The sequence below is a fragment of the Ictidomys tridecemlineatus genome, chromosome 4 (genome assembly GCF_052094955.1).
Source record: "Ictidomys tridecemlineatus isolate mIctTri1 chromosome 4, mIctTri1.hap1, whole genome shotgun sequence".
Taxonomy (NCBI): domain Eukaryota; kingdom Metazoa; phylum Chordata; class Mammalia; order Rodentia; family Sciuridae; genus Ictidomys; species Ictidomys tridecemlineatus.
Genome location: NC_135480.1, coordinates 108,354,548 through 108,378,990, shown reverse-complemented (window position 1 = coordinate 108,378,990; position 24,443 = coordinate 108,354,548). Strand labels below are relative to the sequence as shown.

Sequence of the window (24,443 nt, the reverse complement as noted above, 5' to 3'; positions counted from 1 at the left end):
ATGCTATTTTAATGCCTACTAACACAACATCCATTCTATGGCACAGGGAATAATTTCAACTTTTAAGTCTTATTATTTGCAGAATATATTTTTTAAGGCTATGATTGTCATATATACTTATTTCTCTAATGCACTGAGGCAAAATAAACTGTAAGCCTTCTTAGATGCCACTAAAAGCATTTATGATTCACAGGAGAGGTCAAAATATCAACAGTAAGAGGAACTTGAAAGAAGTTAATCACAACTCTTGTAGATATTTAGGGATTCAAGACTTTGTGAAGGAAGTAACAGCAGATATGGTAGAAAGAGTAAGAGGACTAGAATTCAAAATGAAGCCTTGAAGATATGACTGAATTGCTGTTATCTCATGATAAACCTTTAAAAGATGAGGAGTTGCTTCTCATGGATGAGCAAATAAAATGGTTGTTTTTTTTTTGAACCAGAATCTACTTTTTTTAGGGAGGCGGATACCAAGGATTGAACTCAGGGGCACTCAACTACTGAGCCATATCTCCAGGCTTTTTCTGTATTTTATTTAGAGACAGGGTCCCACTGAGTTGTTTAGAGCCTCGCCATTAATGAGGCTGGTTTTGAACTTGCAATCTTCTTGCTGAAGCCTCTTGAGCCGCTGGGATTACAGGAAGTATGCCACTGCACCTGGTTGGAATCTACTTTTGTTGAAAATGTTGTTAACAGTGTTGAAAAGACAACTAAGGATTTAGAATATAACACAAATTTAGTTGATAAAGCAGGAGCAGGGTGTAAGAAGATGGGCTACAATTTTGAAAAAAGTTCTACTGTGGATAAAATGCTATTAAAAAAATCACATTGCTATAGGGAAATCTTTCATGAAAGGAAGAGTCACCTGATGTGGTAAATTCCATTATGGTCTTATTTTAAGAAATGCTACAGCCACCCCAACCTTCAGCAACCACCACTCTGATCAGTTAGCAACAATCAAAGTGAGGCAAGATGCTCAACCAGCAAAATTATGACTTGCTAAATGCTCAGATGAACCTTAGCATTTTTTAGCAACAATGAATTTTTAATTACATACATTTTATAGACATAATGCTATTGCACTTAATAGACTACAGTATTGTATAAACTACAATATTTAAAAAATTTTTTTTAGTTGTATTTAGTATTGTATCCATTTGTGGTGTGGAAGGATTGAACCCAGTGCTTCACATATATTAGGCAAGTGCTTTACCATTGACTACAACCTCAGCCCCTAAACATAGTTTTTACGTGCACTGGGAAATCAAAAAATTCATGGGACTCTCTGTTATGATATTCACTTTATTGCAGTGGTTTGAAATTGAACTCACAATATCTCCAAGGTATTCCTATACTTAAGTCTAAAAAATACAAACCAATCTACAGTGACAGAAAGCAAAACAGTTGCCTGCAGAAGACTTAGTAGAGGAGGCAGGAAGGAGGGGTTAGCAAGATACATGAGAAGACTTTTGGGGATGTTAGATATATTTATTCTCTTGACTTTAGTGGTGGTTTCATGTGTGTATACATATGCCAAAACTTACTACATTTTGTACTTTAAGTATATATAATTTATTATGTATCTACTCATTATACTCATTAAAAATACCTACTTAGGAGTAGATAGGAAATGAGTAATTTAGAAAAGGCATAAGAAAAGAGCTTTTGTGGAGAAATATGATTTGCTGGAGATGTAACTCAGTAGTGGAGTGCATGCTATAGTAGAGAGGCTGTAGCAATTTCTTAAAATACAACAATAATGAAATTTGCCTTATCAGTTGACTCTTCCTTTCACAAAAGATTTCCCTGTGAGCGCTGTGAAGCTGTTTGAGAGCATTCACAAGGCCCTAGGTTCAATTCCTAACACCAAAAAGAAACAGAATTGATTAAAGACTAGAACTTATTAATTAATACATGTTGAAAAGGCCAAGTACTAAAAGTTATTTTGAAACCAATGAGCTACTATTTCCTAAACAATACTATGAGACCAACTCTCATTCATACCTGTTCAATGAAGCATGGACTACTGAGAATTCTGGGTTTTCATCCATTTGTGGCAGGCCATGAACTCCAGGGTAATCAGTCTTCCATTTTGTTAGATTAACAAGGTATAAATTAAAAATCTGGAAGACATCCTACAAAGGCTGAAAGATCAGGTAAGTTATGATAACTGTGGAACCAAATCTGTCCATATTCCAACAGCTAATCACTGGCCACCTCTGGAAGAAACAAGGCCATCTTAAATAAGGATTTTGTTACAACTGCCCTTCTCATACTTGCTAGTATTTCCTATGCTACAACTATAAACCTAAATTGAGTATTTCTCAAAGAGTATAGAACATAAAAACAGTTTTTATGGCATGTTTCAAACTTAAATGCAACATAACATTATAATAGGGTAGAGGTGAGAAATCTCATTATCGTGACCTGGGCAGAGGGATATCTTTTTATGCTAGTAAAGATCAAGATTTAAAAGCATATAAGGCAGGGTACTAGGAATGTAAGAAGGGGATGTGGAAAAAGGCCAAAATAGGCAGATACATTTTATAATTAATCTTAAAATATATTTTGCCTTGCTTTCTTAAAATAATCTAGAGAATAAATGGATAAGTTTAAAAGACTACAGAATTTTAAAGCTGAGCCTAAGATCACAGTTACTCTTTGCTAGGAATCTAACACACAAAGATCTTATCCCAAAAAGCCAGTAAAGGAAAAATATTTGAGGACATTCATATTTGTTAAATTGAATAACTCCTGACCTTGTGAAAAAGGTAATGAACTAATTGAGGTTTTCAATAATGAAATATAAATGGAACCCAGTGGATGACAACAGAAAAGATGAACCATCAAATTCAAAATATATTTTAATTTGGACACTACAAGCAAAAGCATAAACAATTTCATATGAAGGTCTCACCAGAATAATTCTCTATACCAATTACTCTCTACATCAGTAAACTAAGAGGATTGTTTTTTAAGTGTCAAACCTTAAATCTTGGTACTGGGACAGTCAGTTACTAGAAATGATGAAATCAAGTCCCTTCCTCTTTTTTTTTTTTAATATTTATTTTTTAGAAGTAGTTGGACATAATACCTTTGTTTATTTATTTTTATGTGGTGCTGAAGATGGAACCCAAGGCCTCACACGTGCTAGATGAGCGCTTTACCGCTGAGCCACAATTCCAGCCCCACTTCCTCTCTTCACAGCTATTCTTCTCCTTGTAGTCAAACATCATGATTGAGTTATCTAGATTTTCTGTCTTTAGTTTCACACTTCCTTACTCATTCCAAAATAGCTCAAAGATCCATTATTTCACCAAACCAGCTCTAAGGTCACTGGTGGACTACAAACATTTTATTCATTTAGTATTTACCTTCACAATAGGAACAATATTGTTCTCAAGGAGGGGGGAATCTTAGATATGAAAGTAGCTTGCTGCCCTCCAAAAAGCCATAGTACATAATCAGAAATGCATTTTATCTGTGTATTAAAATTTTAAGGGGAGCAATGTGAAAAAGAAGTCTTTAAAAAGCTCTGTAAAGGCATCATAATGAAGGTTGAGAAATATTGAGGAAGCATTTTTCAGTCTTCATTTTACTTGTCCTCTTAGAAATATTCAATATTAAGCCGGTGTAGTGGTGCACACCTGTAATCCCAGTGGCTCAGGAGGCTGAGGCAAGAGGATCACAAGTTCAAAGCCAGCCTTAGCAATTTAGCAAGGCCCTAAGTAACTCAGTGAGACTCTGTCTCTAAATAAAATATTAAAAAAGGGCTGGGGATGTGCTAAGTGATTAAGTGCCTCTGGGCTCAATCCCCAGTACCAATAAATAAATAGATAGATAGATATTTAACATTGTTAATTACACCTTCCTTCTTGTAATTTTCCTCTTCCTCAGCTTCTGTGACACAATATTTTCCCCTGGATTTCCTCATATATCCTCTAGACCATCCTTCTCTGTCTCCTTTATAAGCCCATCTAACCAAAGTTCAATTCTAGGCACTCTCCTCTCCTTACCTATACGTTCTCCATAGGTGACTTAATATATATACTTTCTGTTCCAGTTCCCACACATAACCACCTGTAACTAACTAATAAAGCTATACTCTAATCCAGGTCATTCCCATGAGAGTCAAAACTACTTATCTACCTGCCAATTTGACATCTCAACTTAATGTCTCACAGAAACTTTTTGGGAAAAGAATCCACAGCTTTGGTCATATTCTCAAGTTGTTCTTAACAACTGTCTTTTAGAGTAGTTTCAGAAGGGACGATAAAATCCAAAATGACAGTTCTAACAACAAAAGTTGATACAAATAATTACTCTAAAAACAAGTTTCTATTCTCTTATGTAAATATACCTTCTATTGATACATAATGGAAACCAGCCTAGGTCAGAAATTAACATGTCAATACATCTGTTTCTCTCAGAGTAATGACAGAAATACTATTCTAACTTCTCTAGTTATGCTAAAAGGTATTTTGAAACCAGCACATATTTTTCAATAAAAGAGAGGTAACAGTGTAAGAGATTGCAAATTGGTTTATAAACTTAATATTCTAGATATTCACAATTAAACAATAGACATGAATATTTGCATTTTTGAAGAGAATCCTGTAAACAAAATGATATCACTGGGAAATTGTATTTAAAAGAATATAAAAATATATTCCTATAATTCCAACAACCTATAAATTCTTCTTGTTTTCAGTCATCTTCCATAGAATGCCATAACACTACCCTTTCCAAAGTTAACTAAAATGGAGACTAGAACCAAAACTGAGGGCTATCTTTTTATTCCATGGATTCTTCCTTTGTGAACAATATAAAACCGATGCATATACATTAGTAGTGAAAGAGGTGCTCTGTCAGAAAAACGACTTCTCAAGGAGGCAGAAGAAATCTGCCTTGTTAACAAAATAGGATTAAGGCCTAATCTAGTATAGTCTAAATCTTTGCCTGCTGGTCTTGTTTCTGTCTCCTGATCCCTGATTCTGACAGTATTATTCCTTAGTGATTTCAGAAATCACTACTAAGAATAATTAAACATTTTCTACTGGACTCTCTACTTGGATTTCCTTTAAGTACCTCAAACCCAATATGCTCCAATCTAAACTTATCCTCTCCACCTCCACCTCCTTCCTAGCAAATCTGTTTAATAGCAGTACCCCATTTATCTGGTGGCAGGAGCCATAAATCTGGGACTTATCCTTAAATTCTCCTCAGACAAAATCCTATTAGCTCTCTTAACAGTTCTTCTCTTAAAACTGTTTCCCATTCTTTGCCACTTTTGCTTGACTTATGTGACAGGACACATTACAGATTTTAAAAGTTAAGGTGATGGAGTCAAATATGAGATTAAATCCCATTATCTAATTTCTCTGAAGCTCATTTGTGCATTTATAAAATAAAAAAGAACAATAAAATCTACCTTATAAGATAATTAATGATTAAATGAGCTAATGCCTCTGAAGACTCAACACTGTAAACATTCTCCAAATGGTAACTACTACTACCTTGCAGGGTTGTACTGATTAAATGAGAATAATCTGTGGAAAGCAGTGGACACACAGTAAAGGTTTAATATGTTTTTAAAATAATTAATTTCATTCTCTTCTCTAAGGATATTACTTCAATAATCTCCTCACATTTAGTCACATCTATTCCTACAATGCTTTCTAATGGGCTCTGAACCTTTTCTGTATAAAGTCCTTCTTCATACATACTAATCTCTTTATGATCTTTTCTTTCCTTATTTCTTAAGGCTCACTTCTGCCATTTCTTCAGTTCTAATCACATCAAGTTCAGAAGTGTCATGTTCTCTTACAAATCATTGCTTTTGGCAGGCCTATTTCTTTTGCCTAGAATTTTCTGTTCACTCTTTCTTCAATCTAATCCCTACTTTGTCTTATGCCATTCCTATTAATAGCTCAAAACTCATTTCAGGAAGTCTTGCCTTTCCTTCTAACACTATGTACCTTCAAATTTGACTTCCAACCACATTCTCCCACATATTCTTGAATTTTTTCTTCTAATGAAAAGAGTAGCAATTAACATTTACTAAACATATACTATGTGCCAGATAAGTTAAGCACATTTACATACTGTATTAACCACATTTACATATTACTTCATTTAATCCTCACAGCAACTTTATGAGCTATGTAGCATTATTACCCTTATTTTACAAAGAGGAAACTGAGGATTGCAGAGTTAGCTTTCCCAAAGTCACATAGCTGTCAGGTAGCAGAGTTAGGACTTTAATATAAAGTATTATAATTATCTATTTATTTATCTTCTTCTCCACTAATCAATCAAATCTATTTAACCAGTTCCCTGAAGACTGGGATCATGCTTTTTATTTCTTCTACATCCTAAATCTAGTACGTCTACCAAGTAGTAGAAAACCCAATGATAGTTACTTAATAAACTAATGGAACCATGTTGTTTAATTCTTATAACTAAAAGAGGTAAAGCAATTACCATTCCTGTTTACTAATATTTTTAAATACTGGTAAAATGAGTTTTGTTTTCAAATTAAATCATATAACCTCCATATAAAGAAGGCATAAGTGATTTAGTTTCTTCAAGAAGGAAAAAGTAAAAAGTTTAATTATTTGCCAACTATCAAACACAATTTTAAGTCTTCTGTAATAATCAGAGCCCTTCTGTAATAATCAGACCTTTTTCTGAGGTCAAGAATATAAATCTAAAAAGAAAAATATTATCTAGCAAGAAATGGGAATTAAAAAAAAAGCATTAAGCAAACAAGCTTTCAAAGATCAGTAGTATTGCTAAAGAATCCCCTACTGACTGAGCCATGTGGTAGGCATGTCATGAGAAGATTTAGGTTCGACATAAAATACCCTCAGTAGGGGTGTATTAGCTTCATTTAAATGAACTAAACTAAATTTCCATTCTGTGTTTAACCTGATGAGCTTGAAAATATTTCTATAAAGGGCATAAAGAATTAAAAGAATTTTTTAATGCAGATCATATCAAAATATGGCTAAAAGATTTTTAGATAATAGTAGGATAAATCTGGCCTACATATATTCATTTTTCTATTCTCCCTTGATGATCCTATTAATCACCACCCCCCTCCACTATCATGGAAGTAATAGTACTTCTTCTTTTTTTTTTTTTTATTGGTTGTTCACAACATTACAAAGCTCTTGACATATCATACTTCGAACAATAGTTTCAAGTGAGTTATGAACTCCCATTTTTACCCCAAATACAGATTGCAGAATCACATAGGTTACACATTCACATTTTTACATAATGCCATACTAGTGACTGATGTATTCTGCTACCTTTCCTATCCTCTACTATCCCCCTCCCCCCATCTTCTCTTTCTATCCCATCTACTGTAATTCATTTCTCTCCTTATTTTTCTTCCAATTCCCCTCACAACCTCTTTTATGTAGTTTTTTATAACAATGAGGGTCTCTTTCCATTTCCATGCAATTCCCCTTTTCTCTCTCTTTCCCTCCCATCTCGTGCCTCTGTTTAATGTCAATCTTTTCTTCCTGCTCTTCCTCCCTACTCTATTCTTAGTTGCTCTCATTATATCAAAGAAGTCATTTGGTATTTGTTTTTTAGGGATTGGCTAGCTTCAATGAGCATGATCTGCTCTAATGCCATCCATTTCCCTGCAAATTCCATAATTTTGTCATTTTTTAGTGCTGCGTAATACTCCATAGTGTATAAATGCCACATTTTTTTAATCCATTCATCCATTGAAGGGCATCTGGGTTGGTTCCACAGTCTAGCTATTGTGAATTGTGCTGCTGTGAACATCAATGTGGCAGTATCCCTGTAGTACGCTCTTTTAAGGTCTTCAGGGAATAGACCAAGAAGGGCAATAACTGGGTCAAATGGTGGTTCCATTCCTAGCTTTCCCAGGAATCTCCATACTGCTTTCCAAATTGGCCGAACCAATTTGCAGTCCCACCAGCAATGTATAAGAGTACCCTTTTCCCCACATCCTCTCCAGCACTTGTTATTATTTGACTTCATAATGGCTGCCAATCTTACTGGAGTGAGATGGTATCTTAGGGTAGTTTTGATTTGCATTTCTCTGACTGCTAGAGATGGTGAGCATTTTTTCATGTATTTGTTGATTGATTGTATGTCCTCCTCTGAGAAGTGTCTGTTCAGGTCCTTGGCCCATTTGTTGATTGGGTTATTTGTTGTCTTATTGTCTAATTTTTTGAGTTCTTTGTAAACTCTGGATATTAAGGCTCTATCTGAAGTGTGAGGGGTAAAAATTTGTTCCCATGATGTAGGCTCCCGATTCTCTTATTGTTTCTCTTGCTGTGAAAAAACTTTTTAGTTTAAGTAAGTCCCATTTGTTGATTCTTGCTATTAACTCTTGTGCTATGGGTGTCCTGTTAAGGAATTTGGAGCCTGATCCCACAATATGTAGATCGGAGCCAACTTTTTCTTCTATCAGACGCAGAATCTCTGATTTGATATCAAGGTCCTTGATCCATTTTGAGCTAATTTTTGTGCATGGTGAGAGGAGGGGATTCAGTTTCATTTTGTTGCATATGGATTTCCAGTTTTCCCAACACCATTTGTTGAAAATGCTATCCTTCCTCCATTGCATGCTTTTAGCCCCTTTATCGAATATAAGATAGTTGTAACTTTGTGGATTACTCTCTGTATCCTCTATTCTGTACCATTGGTCCACCCGCCTGTTTTGGTACCAGTACCATGCTGTTTTTGTTACTATTGCTCTGTAGTATAGTTTGAAATCTGGTATTGCTATACCACCTGATTCACACTTCCTGCTTAGAATTGCTTTTGCTATTCTGGGTCTTTTATTTTTCCATATGAATTTCATGATTGCTTTATCTATTTCTACAAGCAATGCCATTGGAATTTTGATTGGCATTGCATTAAACCTATAGAGGACTTTTGGTAATATCGCCATTTTGATGATGTTAGTTCTGCCTATCCATGAACAGGGTATATCTTTCCATCTTCTAAGATCTTCTTCTACTTCTCTTTTTAGGGATCTGTAGTTTTCATTGTATAAATCTTTCACCTCTTTTGTTAGGTTGATTCCCAAGTATTTTATTTTTTTTTTTGAGGATATTGTGAATGGAGTGGTTTTCCTTATTTCCATTTCAGAGGTTTTGTTGCTGATATACAGAAATGCCTTTGATTTGTGCGTGTTGATTTTATATCCTGCCACTTTGCTGAATTCATTTATTAGTTCTAGTAGTTTTTTTGTAGACCCTTTTGGGTCTTCTAGGTATAGAATCATGTCATCTGCAAATAGTGATAATTTAAGTTCTTCCTTTCCAATTTTTATGCCTTTAATTTCTTTCGTTTGTCTAATTGCTCTGGCCAGTGTTTCGAGAACTATATTGAATAGAAGTGGTGATAGAGGGCATCCCTGTCTTGTTCCTGATTTTAAGGGGAATGCCTTCAATTTTTCTCCATTCAGAATGATGCTAGCCTGGGGCTTAGCGTAAATAGCTTTTACAATATCAAGGTAAGTTCCTGTTATCCCTAGTTTTTCTAATGTTTTGAACATAAAGGGATGCTGTACTTTGTCGAATGCTTTTTCTGCGTCTATCGAGATGATCATATGGTTCTTATCTTTAAGTCTATTGATATGGTAAATAACATTTATTGATTTCCGTATATTGAACCATCCCTGCATCCCAGGGATGAATCCTACTTGATCATGGTGCACAATTTTTTTGATGTGTCTTTGTATCCGATTCGCCAGAATTTTATTGAGGATTTTTGCATCTAGGTTCATCAGAGATATTGGTCTGTAGTTTTCTTTCTTTGATGTGTCCTTGTCTGGTTTCGGAATCAATGTGATGTTGGCCTCATAGAATGAATTTGGAAGGACTCCCTCTTTTTCTATTTCCTGGAATAACTTGAAAAGTATTGGTATTAATTCTTCTTTAAAGGTTTTGTAAAACTACGCTGTATACCCATCCGGTCCTGGGCTTTTCTTGGTTGGTAGTCTTTTGATTACTTCTTCAATTTCATCCATTGATATTGGTCTGTTCAAATCGTGTGTGTCCTCCTGACTCAGTCTGGGCAAATCATATGTCTTAAGAAATTTATTGATGTCTTCACTATCTTCTATTTTATTGGAATATAAGTTTTCAAAATAGTTTCTAATTGTCTTCTGTATTTCTGTGGCGTCTGTTGTGATATTGCCTTTTTCATCCCTTATGTTAGTAATTTGAGTTCTCTCTCTTCTTCTCTTCGTTAGCATGGCTAAAGGTTTGTCAATCTTGTTTATTTTTTCAAAGAACCAACTTTTAGTTTTGTTAATTTTTTCGAGTTTCTTTTGTTTCAATTTCATTGATTTCCGCTCTGATTTTAATTATTTCTTGCTTTCTGCTGCGTTTGCTATTGTTTTGCTCTTCCTTTTCTAGGGCTTTGAGATGAAGTGTGAGCTCATTTATTTGTTGGTTTTTCCTTTTTTTGTGGAATGACCTCCAGGCGATGAATTTCCCTATTAAAACTGCTTTCATTGTGTCCCATAGATTCCGATAGGTTGTGTCTGCATTTTCATTTATCTCTAAAAATTTTTTGATTTCCTCCTTTATGTCTTCTGTAACCCTTTGATCATTCAGTAACATATTGTTCATTTTCCATGTGATATTGGATTTTCCCTTCCTTCTTTTATCATTAATTTCCAGTTTCAATCCATTATGATCAGATAAAATGCATGGTATAATCTCTACCCCTTTATATTTATTGAGGGTTGCCCTATGGCATAATATATGGTCTATTTTTGAGAAGGATCCATGTGCTGCTGAGAAAAAAGTATATCCATTCGATGATGGTTGGTATATTCTATATATGTCAGTTAAGTCTAGGTTATTGATTGTGGTATTGAGGTCTATAGTTTCTTTATTCAACTTTTGCTTGGAGGATCTGTCCAATGGTGAGAGAGGTGTGTTGAAGTCACCCATAATTATTGTGTTGTGGTCTATTTGATTCTTGAACTTGAGGAGAATTTGTTTTATAAACTTCGAAGCGCCATTATTTGGTGCATAAATATTGATAATTGTTATGTCTTGTTGTTTAATGGTTCCTTTTAACAATATATAATGTCCTTCCTTATCCCTTTGGATTAACTTAGTCTTGAAGTCGATTTTATTCGATATGAGGATGGCCACCCTTGCTTGCTTGCGAGGAGCGTGTGCGTGGTATATTTTTTCCCAACCTTTCACCTTCAGCCTGTGTATGTCTTTTCCAGTCAGGTGAGTCTCCTGGAGGCAGCATATTGTTGGATTTGTTTTTTTGATCCATGTTACCAGCCTATGTCGCTTTATTGGAGTGTTTAAACCATTAATGTTTAGAGTTACTATTGATATATGGTTTGTACTTCCAGCCATATTTGATTATTTATCTGGTTTTTTTTTTTTTAATTGCGTTTGTTTCACCATGATTAGTTTTCCCCCCTCCGTCTGTCTTTACTGAGGTACTTCCCACTGTTGGCTTTGGTTATTGTTTTCCGTTTCTTCCTCGTGAAGTGTTTTGCTCAAGATGCTTTGCAACGCTGGTTTTCTGGCTGCAAATTCTTTTAGTTTTTGTTTATCGTGAAAGATTTTTATTTCGTTGTCGTATCTGAACCTTAATTTTGCTGGGTACAGAATTCTTGGTTGGCATCCATTGTCTTTCAGTGTTTGAAATACATTATTCCAGGATCTTCTCGCTTTCAGCGTCTGAGTTGAGAAGTCCGTTGTTAACCTTATTGGTTTACCCCTGAATGTAATCTTTCTCTTTTCTCTTGTAGCTTTTAATATTTTCTCTTTGTTCTGTATATTGGATATCTTCATAACAATGTGTCTTGGCGTTGGTCTACTGTGATTTTGTATGTTCGGTGTCCTGTATGCATCTACAATTTGTATATCTGTTTCCTTTTTTATTTCTGGAAAGTTTTCTGTGATTATTTCATCTAGTAGATTACTCATTCCCCTTGTTTGAACCTCTATCCCTTCCTCTATCCCAATGACTCTTAAATTTGGTTTTTTTATATTATCACATATCTCTTGTATGCTTCTCTCATGATTTTTAACCAGCCTATCTGAGATGGCTAGACTCTTTTCCAGATGATATATTTTGTCTTCATTATCTGATGTTCTAGCTTCTACTTGCTCCACTCTATTAATGATACTCTCATTTGAGTTTTTAATTTGGTTTATAGTTTCCTTCATTTCTAAGATTATGGTTTGATTCTTTTTTATAGTCTCTATCTCCTGATAAAGATGCTTAAATTCTTCCTTTATCTGTTTGTGTAATACATTCTCAATGTGTTCTTTCGCTGCTTGAATTTGCTGTCTTGTATCCTCTTTAAGGTTCCGTTCCATCTGTCTCAGGTGTTCCATGAGTTCTTTATATGACCATTTTTCTGGTGATTCTATATCCTCCTGAATATTTAGGCTGCCCTGCATTGTTTGCACTCCTTTTCTTCCTTGCTTTTTCATGCTGTTCATATTGTTTCTTGTTCTGTTTGACTGCTGAGTTACTGTTTACTCCTATAAATATATTTGAAGCTTGGGAGGAAAGGTATTAGAAGGGATGGGTAGAAGTCACTAAAGAGAATAAGAGTAAGCAGGTAGAATTCAAGGAAGGGGGAATAAGAAAATTAAAAAGAGATGTAAAGACAGGAGAAAAGAAGGATAGAAAAAAATAGAAGATTAAAAGGGATTTAAAGAAAAATAATAATAGTAGAAATGGAAAATGAGATTTAAAAAATAGAATAAAATAAAATAAGATGGATTAAAAAACATTTAAAAAGACAGCAAAAAAAAAAAAATTTTATAAATGCAGTCCTAGAATTCGATTAACTGCTCTTCCAGTGGGTGGAGCTATGCCCACCGGGCCAAGTTTCTCCTCTCAGTAGGCGGGAGTCAATCACTGTGCAGCGGTACTTCCTCCCGGATTGGGCGGGTCTCCATTCCTGCTGTTCGCTGTGTGGGCGGGGCCTTTTGCAGAGCTGGTCAGGGGTCGTTTGCAGCACTGAGTTGGCAGGTGGAGGGTGGTCGTCTGCAGCTCCAAACCGCCAGAGGAGGTTCACAGAGTCGGGCCCTCGGGGCCGGGCAGGCAGCGCCTGCTCCCCCACTCACTGCAAGGGTGTAGGCAGCAGCCGCTTGGCGGTAGCCAGTGGTGGTTCACAGAGCTGGTCTGCGGGGGCCCAAGCAGCCAAGCAGGCAGCGCCGGCTCCCAAGTTCACTGCACCGTGTGAGCAGCGGCCAGCTGAGGTTCACCAAGCCAGCCCGGGGGAGGGGGGGGGCAGGCAGACAGCCAGCAACGGCTCCCAAGTTCGCTGCTACGTGTGGGCGGTTCACAAAGCCGGGCTGCGGGGGCCCAGGCAGGCAGCTCCTGCTCCTAAACTCGCTGCAGCGTGTGGGCGGCGGTCGGCTTGGGTTCACAGGGCCCGCCCGCGGGGGTCCAGGCAGGCAGCAATGGTTCCCAAGAACAATGCAGCGTGTGGCCTGCGGCCGGCTGCGATTCACAGAGCCAGCTTTCGGGGACCCAGGCAGGCAGCGACCGTTCCCACGAACGCTGCAGCGTGTGGGCAGCGGTCGGCTTGGGATAATAGTACTTCTTATTGTGATTTTTATTAAATGCAGATATAATGCTAAGAACTTTACATACATTTACTTACTTATTTATTTATTTAAATATTATTAAAAAAAATTTTTTTTGCACTACTGGAGATTGAACCCAAGGGCACTCTACCATTGAGCCATCCCTATCCCTTTTTATTTTATTTTTATTTTTTTAATACTTTTTTATTATTTATTTTTATGTGGTGCTGAGGATCGATCCCAGTGCCTGACATGTGCGAGATAAGCTCTCTACCACTGAGCCACAGCCACAGCCCTCCCTTTTTATTTTTTTATTTGAAACAGGGAAATGGTAAATTGCCCAGGCTGCCTGCAAACCTGAGATCTTTCTGCCTTAGCCTCTTGAAGAGCTGGGATTAAGGTGTATGCCACCATTTCTGGCCCCATTTTATAATTAAGAATATTAAGGTTTAAGGTTGCATAGGCAATAAGGGGTACATCCAAACTTAAGTTGATTTGTCTCTAATCCATGCTACGAACCACTATTTTGCCATGTATGCATGTTTTATTTTCTCAAAATAACAGTAGAGTGTCTGGCATGTAGTAGATTCTCAATCAAAGGTTTTTGTTATTGAAAAGTACAGAATAAGATAACATATAAAGGCCCTTTTAAGTTCCAAAACTGCAGAAATGCTCATGTTATTTCCTTTCACCCTGACTCTGTTGGTTTTCTAATCTACTAATCTTATCCTCATCACCAATAAACATATATTTATCTACTTAGACCCAGTTGAAATATAATTACTTCTTTAACTCCCCAGATAGAATCAGTAATTCCTTCTTTTATGTGCTTATGGACCCTGTACCTACTTCTCCAACTGTACAAATTATATTATTTCTTTGCATACATGTTTCTCAGTCATCTTACCAAACTTAAAATTTGAGTATTTCAAGAAGTGCAAATATATTTTGTTTATCTTTATATCAACTGAGTGTAGTAGAGTGCCTATGATAAGGAAAATGTGAAATTAATGTTTTCTAAATAAATGCAAAATCAGTCTTAGACCTGGATAAGAAAGGAGTACCTGCCTTGGAGCACGTAGTTTTGACAGTCCTGCTTTGGCCTTCCTCTGGCCACACTACTTTACATAGGCCACAGAGACTTATCAGGTAGGGGGAAAAGCTTACCTGAAGCCTATGCCTGCTCTTCTAGACTCTGCTCCAGGTACTGAGGCCCCTGGAGTTCTGTATTTCAACTTTCCATTCTCAAGGCCTAGATAGTCCTGTTCCTCACATAGGTCTTCCTGAGAGCAGACTGCATCTCTGATGTGAATACCTAGGTTCGGTGGAATATTAAGGGATGAATATTTGCAGGACATGTGCTCAGAACTTGGATATGTGGGCTGGGCTTAACATACATGTATTTAAGATTCTTTAAGGTATGAAATAAAGCAATGAGCAGAGAGAAAAATGGGAAGGGCTTGAGGCTGTCTCTTCTTATACTATCATGTTCCTGCATGTAATTCAGAGGCCTTCAATAATTATAAATTAAAACCTGATCTTCCAGGTCATAATTAAATCATATTTGTCAAAGTAGGAAAACATAATTCATTTAACAGTTTATGGCTCAGTTTATGACCTTTAAATACTTAGATGTAATTATGTAAGTTTGCAGTTTGTCTCTAGCCCAGCCCTACAAATGTTAAGAGGAAAGATTGAATGATCATGTAAATAAAGTATAAATAAATGAAAATAAAAGTGAAAGTACTTAAAAATAATTTAATAAACATTTCCTTTGCCATGTTGCAACATTAAGGGCAGTACTACTTCTTTTTTTAAAAAAAGAATTCTTCTAAATACAGACTACTTCTATTACACAAATATTCATCCACTAAGATGAAGAAAAACTTATTAATACTGGAAAAGAAAAAGGTTACTAAATAAAAGGTTAATTTCCTTTCATTGAGTGAAAATAGCATTAAAAAAAAATTAGGAAACTTTTAGATCCAACGTCTACCTATCAGGCTATTTGAATCCATTCTAACACTTCACAAGAAACTGAATAGCAATTTCTATTAAAGATTATTATATTATTGTCTTATATTTTAAAGCACTTCACAACCTTCGGAGTATTTTCACATACTGGCAACTGCTTAGTCTCTTATGCATAATAGGTAAATGACATCTGACCACATCAATCTTCACATTCAACCCATGAGATTTTATTATAATGTTGTTTTGGGAGAGGAAGTACTGGGGATTGTGAACCTAGGGGCACTTTACCACTACTCTGCAGCCCTTTAGGTCTTATTTAGTAGCTTAGGGCCTCACCATGTTGCTAAGACTGGCCTCAAACTTGCAATCCTCCTGCCTCAGCCTCTAGAATCAATGGTATTATAGACAGTGTCACTATGCCCAGCTTTATTATAACTTTTTATGCATTGTTTCAAAGTCAAGTTGTCCTATGAAGGCAACTGGGGTTGAGTTCCGAGACGAATTCAGCAAAAAATCTGTATAATACAAAACAGCTGGCTAGGGATGTAGCTCAGTGATAAAGCATAATCAACATGATTAGCATGTGTGAGCCTTTGAGTTTAATCCCCAGCATCAAAACAAAACAAAAATGAAACCAGGGAAAAGAATTTATTCACCTTAATAAAAAACATCTACAAAAAATTCACAGCTAACATCACACTTAGTGGGGAAAAACTATTCATTTTCCTGCTAAGATCATAAACAACACAGGATGCCTCCCCTCATCATTCCTTTTCAACACTGTGCTGAAGACTCAGATAATACAATCGGACAAGAAAAGGATATAGAAGGTATTCAGATTTGGAAGGAAGAAATAAAACTGTCTTTGTTTACAGACGACATGGCCACTTAGAAATTGCAAAAGAATGACTTAAAAAACACAATTAACAATAAGAAGGCTAGGGATATACATCAGTTGGTAGAGTGCTTGCCTTGCATGCACAAAGCCCTGGGGTTCAATCCCTAGCACCACAAAAAATGAAACAAAACAAAAAATCCCACAATAACAGCATGATTAACATACAAAAAGAGGAGGTGAAATTCAGAATTTAAAATAATATATCATTTATATTAGTACCCAAAAAAGTAAAAAACTTAGGTATGAATCTATAAAATATGTACCAGTTCTATATGAACAATCCTATAAAACTGATGAAAGAAATCACAAGCAAAGAAAACAAATGGAGAGATAGCTCCTGATCCCTGATAGGAAGGCTAAAAATTAGTAAGATGTCAGTTCTTCCCAACTTGATCTGATGATTTGTACAATTCCAATAAAAATCCCAGCAATTTGTGGAACAGTCAAACTGATTCTCAAGTTGATCTCCAGTGGCAAATGATCCAACATAATATTAAAGGAGAAGAACAAAGAGGACTGAAAGTACCTGAATTAAAGACTTACTACACAGTCACAGTAATCAAGACATTTGGAATTGCAAAAGAATGGTCAAACAGATGAACAGAACAGAAAAGATTTATAAAATAAAAACATGTAAACATAGTCAACTTATCTTTGAAATGGTACTGGAACCAACCAGACATAGATATGCAAACAAACAAAATTATAGACACAGACCTTACACTTCTCACAAAAATTAACCCAAAAGGAATAGACAAATGTAATATGCAAAACTATAAAACTTCTAGAATTAATATATGAGGAAAATCTAGGTGATTTGCGTTATGGCAATGATTTTTTAAAGATAACACTTAAGGCACAATCCATGAAAAAGAATTATAAGATGGACTTCATTAAATTAAAAACCTCTGTTCTGCAAAAGATATTGTCAAGCGAATGAAAAGGCATGCCACAGACTGAGAGAAAATATTTTCAAAATATCTGTCTGATAAAGAACTATTATTCAAAATATATAAAGAACTTAAGACTCAAAAATAAGAACACGAATAACCCAATTTAAAAACAGGCAAGAGGGAGTTGTGGATAGTAGGGCACTGACTAGGATGTACAAAGCTCTGGGTTCAATCTCCAGTACCACATAATAAATACACACATAATAAATACATATATACAACAAAAATAAGCAAAAGACCTTACATGTATCACCACAGATATGCAGATAGCAAATAAGCCTATGAAAAGATGCTCTATGTCATAGATCCTGAGGCAGGTGAAAATTAAAACAATAATGAGATACCACTATTCTTACACCTATTAGAACAGTCAAATGCTAATGATACCAAATGCTGGCAAGGATGTGAGCAATAGGAACTCTCTTTCATTGTTGGTGGGAATGCAAAAATGGGCCACATTGGAAGATAGTTGGGCAGTTTCTTACAAGCTAAAACACATTCTCTCCATAAACATACTCTTTCCATATGATCTAGCAATCATACCCCCTGGAATTTGCCCAGATGAGCTGAAAACATGTCTTCAGAAAAACCTGCACATAGATGTTTATAGTCGCTTTATTCTTAACTGACAATCTTGGGAGCAACCAAGATATTCTTTAGTGGGTGAATGGATAACTGAACTATGACACATCCAGACAATGGGACATTATTTAGTGCTAAAAAGAAATGAGCTAGCAAGCCATAAAAAGGCATGGAAGAATCTTAAATACATATTACCAAGTAGAAAAACCAATCCGAAAATGTTTGGATATACTATATGATTCCATTATAACATTCTGAAATAACATTTTGGAAAAGGCAAAACCACAGAGACAGTAGAGAGATAAGTTGTTGCAAGGATATAAGAGAAAGACAGGGAGAAACATGCATAGCACAGAGGAAACTACTCTGTATAATGTATATGAACATAATCATTATATATTCATCAAATATAAATCCAAGAGTGAATCCTAATGCTAATATGGACTTTAGGTAATAATAATAATGTGTTGATAAAGGTTCATCAATTGTAACAAACTGTACTAGTGCAGAAAGATGTGCATGTGTGGAAAAAGAAGGTATATGGGAACTCTATTTCTGTTCAATTTTGCTATGAGCTAAAATTGCTCTAAAAAAATAAATCTATCAAAAACTCACAAAAACTGCAAAGCTGTTAACCATCTTCAGTACTCTACCCAGATCAAAAATAGTCGTTTTCCAGTATGAATCAGAAGGCAATATCATTGCCTAATTCTTTCTATTTTTTCCTTTGGGGTATGTTGCTGGGGATTGAATTTAGGACCTTGTATTTGCTAAACACATGCTCCACCACTGAGGTACATCCCTAACCTATACCTGATTATTTCTAAAATAGTCTCCAAAAACATCTTAACAGGTAATTTAAGACTCAGAATGAGGATCAAATCAAAGAACTTACTTTTCAATTTTCTTCTTTTGTTCCTTTTGTCTTTTTTGTTCTTTTACTTGTTCTCTTTCAATATCCATGAAAAGTCTTCTGTGTCTCAGGTACTGCTTTTGACGCTAAAAAGAAGTTGATAGCAACACTAATTTCGTTTGCCACTATTACAATCCCTTGTTAATAGTACTTAATGAAATGATTATATTTAATATAAGCCATATTTATGAAATATTTAATGAAATGATTACATTTAATATATTTAATAGATAGCATATTTACCCTATATTCCCAAGTACTAAGTACCATAAAAGCAGGGCAACAGAAAGAAAGTAGGAGTTATTTTGTAACAGAACAAGGTTCCTTTAACCTTTCAAAATTAGAATTACATCACAAAAACATACTCTAAGCCCAGCATGACATGGCAGGGAGGGGAATAGAAGGGTTGAAGTACATCAGAGTATCACACTCATAAATTGAACAAGCTTAGTAAAGTAAGTGCTACTATACTGTGTGGATCTGTTCATAGCTCTGAATTTATATATTCTCTTTTAAGGACACAGGCTACTCAAATGGCTAAAGCATATCTATGCATATGGTAGGGCAGTGCACAACTTTTTGGTATGAATTATTAAATGTCTAAATAGGCTGGACGTGATGGAGCATGCCTATAATCCCAGCTACTTGGAAGGCTGAGGCAGGAAGATTAAAATTTTGAGGCTATCCTAAGCAACTTAGCAAGATTGTGTCTTGAAATAAAATAAAATGGACAATAGATGTAGCTCAGAAAGAGACTACTTCTGGGGTCAATCCTCAGTACCAAAGGGAGGAAAAAAAAGAAAAGAAAGAAAAAATAAAGTTTAAATAGCAATTCTCAAATTGAAGATGCATCAGAATCACCAATGGTATTTTTTTTAAAAAGTTTTTTTAGTTGTACATAGATTCAATATCTTTATTTATTTATATTTATGCAGTGCTAAAGATCGAACCCAGTGTCTCATGTGTGTGAGGCAAGCATTCTACTACTGAGCCACAACCCCAGCCCCACCATTGGTATTTTTTTAAACACATTAAAAACAAAACAAACAAAAAAAACCCCTACCTTTTCAGATACTGATTCTGCATACTACATATCTACATTCTGTATATCTACAAATCCAGGTATATGATTTTTTTTGGGGGGGGGAGGGCTACTGGAGATTGAACCTAGGGGTGCTTTACCACTGAGGTACATTCCCAGCCCTTTTTATTTTTTTATTTTTGAAACAGAGTCTCACTAAGCTGCTGAGGCTGACCTTGAACTTGCAATCCTCCCGCTCAGCCTCCCAAGCTTCTGGGGGTCACAGGCATGTGCCACCATGCCCAGCAAGCATAAGGATTTGGAAAAAAGGTCCATATCTCGTTCTGGTACAAGGATAGGGTTAAGAACAATTAGTTTAAAATAACTTTAAGTTGAAAGGGGGGAAAAAAGGAAATCATAAATTTAAAATGTTCATTTAAATAATTTATAGTGGCAAATATATAATAGCTGGAGAAATTTACTTGGATCAGCTCTTTGACTTCACATCAATGCACCCTAAATCCTAGGAACTTGAAAGACAAGCTTGACATACTCAAGCAACTTCTTTGGAATTGTAGTATTAGCTCTATTAAGACACAGAAACTGTTTCTAATTTCATATATAGTATCACTAGAGAAATAATAATGTTCAAAAGCAACATCGGTACATACCTCTTTCTTGTCTTCCTCTTTATCTACTCCAGACTGAAATGCCAATGGAGTTTGGAATTCATTGCTTAGTCCTGACTGATAATCATTATAAACCTGTTAAAGAATCCATTCACACAGTGACAAAATTACTAAAAGCTAGCCATATGAACCCTTTTGATTCTTTTCTCCTCAAACTTCCAGCTATAAAAGAGTAAAAGTAAAAAGGAAGGAAAGACAGAAAATAGTTTCAGATGAATTAACCAACCAACCAAAAAATGAAAAAGAGAAAAATAATAGACAAAAGGCTTCAGATAAAAATCATGAATGAACAAATAACAAATCAAAAGGTTCAGAATAGAAGTTCTTTGAAAGTGGTCATTTGAAATCACACTATCATATTATGCTTGGACTTGAATCCAGGTATAAAGCCAGATCCCTTAGTATATCAAATGTATAAATCACATTCAATCTACATAACTCTTTTGATGAGCATGAATTCAGAATAAGAGTCTGGAAACATATCAATTGATTGGGATGGCATAGAGAACACTGGGCCTAATTTCCCATCATATTTACTAGCCAAACTTTATAAGTTAGTATATTTACTTGGACATTATATGGGCCAAACTGTGATCTCTAACCTTTTAGAAATAATGTTAAAATTTTTATCTCTTTAGTTTAAAAGTTATTTATCTTTCAGCAAGGTTAGAGGGTAAAAGATCAATATGTAAAAATCTATTGAATTTCTATATTTGTGATGAACAATCTGGAAACAAAATTAAGGACACGTTCTTGATGATACCATCAAAAAGACTACAAAACAGATATAAATTTAACAAGGAAATATAAATTTATACTCTGAAACATACAAAACATTGTTGAAAGAAATTAAAAAGACAACCTAAATAAATGGAAAGACATTTCACATTCATAGACTAGAAGACTTAATATTTCTAAGATGGCAGTACTCCCTAAACTGATCAACAAATCTAACATAATTTCCACCAAAATTTCAGCTGCCTTCTTTGCAGAAATTCACAAGGTGATCCTAAAATTTCTATGAAAATGTGAAGGACCCAGAACAGCAGAGACACTCTTGAAAAAGAACAAAACTGGAGGACTCTTCCCAACATCTCATTACAAAGCCACAGTAATCAAGACAGATTTCACTGGCATAAGGATAGACATAGATCAATGGAATAGAACTGACAGTTCAAAAGTAAACACATATATTTATAATCAACTGATTTTTTACAATATGCCAAGAAAATTCAATGGGAACAACAGTCTTTTAAACAAATGTGTTTCAATAATGATGCTGAAACACCAGTTATTCAAATGCCAAAAAATAAAGTTGAACCACTTCCTTATACCACATACAAAAATTAACTTGAAGAATCATAGCCCTAAATGTAACACCTAAACAATTCTTAGAAAAACAAAGAGAAGTACATATTCAAGACCCCAGGTTAAGTTATGGTTTCTTAGATATGAAACCAAAAGCATAAGCTGCCAAAGTAAATAACTTAGGCCTAAAAAAGACTTGTGCTATAAAGAAACCATTTTAAAAAGTGAAAAACACAATCTACAAAGTGATGGAATTTATTACAAAACTTGAATCTAAAAAGGAAACATATTAAGAACTCTCACTGGGCACAGTGGCACACGCCTATAATCCCAGCAGCTCAGGAGGCTGAGGGAGGAAGATCACGAGTTCAAAGCCAGCCTCAGCAATGGTGAGATGCTAAGCAAGTCAGTGAGGCCCTGTCTCTAAATAAAATATAAAATAGGGTTGGGGATGTGGCTCAGTGGTCTAGTGCCCCAGAGTTCAATCTCCAATACCAAAAATAAAATAAAATAACTCTCATGAGTGTAGAATAAAAGAAAGAGATGGAGGGGCAGGAAAGGGGAGGTACTGGGAAATGAAACCAACCAAATTATGCATGTATAAATATATCACAATGAATCCCACTTTTATGTATAATTATAATATGCCAATTAAAAAATAAGCAGGAAAGAGATGAGTAAAGGAAGAGGAATTGAGGGAGGGAAGTGGGAAGGAAAGGGAAGGTACTGAGGATAGAAATGGAGAAAAATAGCCCCGCTATTATGTATAGTTATAATGCATTAATAAAACATTTTTTTTAAACTCTCATATCTCAATGATCAGAACTCAAATAACCCAATTACAAAAATGGATATAGTATCTAATAGCAGTACTCCAAAAATATACAAATGGTCAATAAGTACATGAAAAGGTGTTCAATGCCATTAGCCATCAAGAAGATGTAAACTGAAAGGACAGTGAGACAGCACTTCACAACCATATGAATGAAAAATAATTTAAAATGAAGACATAGGGGGCTGGGGTTGTGGCTCAGTGGTAGAGTGCTCACCTAATATGTGCAAGGCACTGGGTTTGATCCTCAGTACCACATAAAAATAAAATAAATAAAGGTACTGTGTCTAACAACTTTCTCTCTCTATATATAAATTTGTTTTTAAATGAAGATATGGGAACTGGAGGTATAAATCAGTGGTAGAGTGTTTGCCTGGCAGTAAGACTTCCTGAGTTCAGTTCTCTGCAACCAGACACAAAAAAATAAACAAGTGCTGGTGAGGATGCAAAAAAATGTAAACCTTCATTCACTGCTAATGGAAACAAAAAATGTTGCAGCCACTTTGGAAATAAATTTGCTAGTTCTTCAAAAGGTTAATAAACACAGAATTATCATTTGCCCCAGCAATTCTACTATTAAGTATATACTCAAGAAAAATGAAACATAAGTCCATAGAAAAACAGGTATGCAAAGGGTTCACAGCAACATTATTTATAAGAAAGAGAAACAAGCCAAATGTAATCAATGAATAAGTAAAATGTGCTATATAAACAAAATGGAATTATTCAGCAATTAATAGGAATAAAGTCTTGCTATATGCTATAACATCAATGAATTTTGAAAATATTATGTTAAGTGAAAGAAGTCAGTCACAAAAGACCAAATATTACATGTTCTCATTTAAATGTAATGACCAGATTCAAGAAATTTATGGAAAAAGAATAGCTTAGTAGTTGTGAGGGCTAGAGGTGGGGCTAAGGGAAAAGCGTAATAGCTGATACTGGGAATTGGACTCTGGAGATGATAAAAACTCAAGTTACACATCTGTAGTTCCAGCAACTCAGGAGAATGAGGCAGGAGGACTGCAAGTTGGAAACCAGCCTCAGCAACTTATTAGGACCCTCTCTCAAAATAAAAAAAAAAAAATTAAAAACCTGGGGATATAGCTCAGGGGTAAAGCACTCCTAGTTCAATCCCCACTATCAAAAAATAAAATAAAATAAAATAAAATGTTCCCAAATTGATTGTGGAGATATTTACATAACCCTGTGGATATACTAAAAACACTGAATTGTATGCTTTAAATAGGTCAGTTGTATGGTTTATGAATTGCAGTTAATCATCATTTTTTGCATACTTGCTAACTTTTCCTATTCATTAAAATTTATATGTAATACCAGTACTCAGAATGCTAGGCAAACCTTTGCAGACATGAATAGCCATGAAAATCTGAGTAATCCAACAAGTATACTGACAACTGAAGTCCAATAGGAGATGTTCTGCCTTTTTCTGTTTTCATATTGTAAAAAAAATGTGTCTTTTCTTGTTTGTTTTTGCTAGGGATCAAACCGGGGGCTTTGCCCATGCTAGGTAAGCACTCTACCACTGAGCTACATGCCCAGGACACAAGTATCCTTTTTTACATTCTACTTAGTGCCATGTTTTTTGTATTTTTTGCTTTTTATGGGTGATTCCACTGTTTTAAGAAGGTCCCAGAAATAGTGCTGACATACTAATATTACTAAGCAC

General features: G+C 35.3%; 1 protein-coding gene across 26 annotated transcripts in view; it reads right to left on the bottom strand.

The window, feature by feature from the left end:
- Ccdc15 (coiled-coil domain containing 15) overlaps positions 1-24,443 on the bottom strand; it is a 96,612-nt gene that overhangs the window by 40,638 nt on the left and 31,531 nt on the right. For 20 of the 26 annotated variants that reach the window (XM_078047253.1, XM_078047246.1, XM_040285475.2 and 17 more), the window contains 2 exons: positions 20,596-20,688; positions 18,886-18,989 (listed from right to left, as the gene is read on the bottom strand). In XM_078047253.1, the coding sequence (XP_077903379.1) occupies positions 18,886-18,989; positions 20,596-20,688 (197 nt within the window). Of the gene's footprint in view, positions 1-2,004; positions 2,145-14,750; positions 14,899-18,885; positions 18,990-20,595; positions 20,689-24,443 lie in introns of those variants that run through there. The other 6 variants (XM_078047248.1, XM_078047259.1, XM_078047264.1 and 3 more) reach the window with 4 other exon arrangements.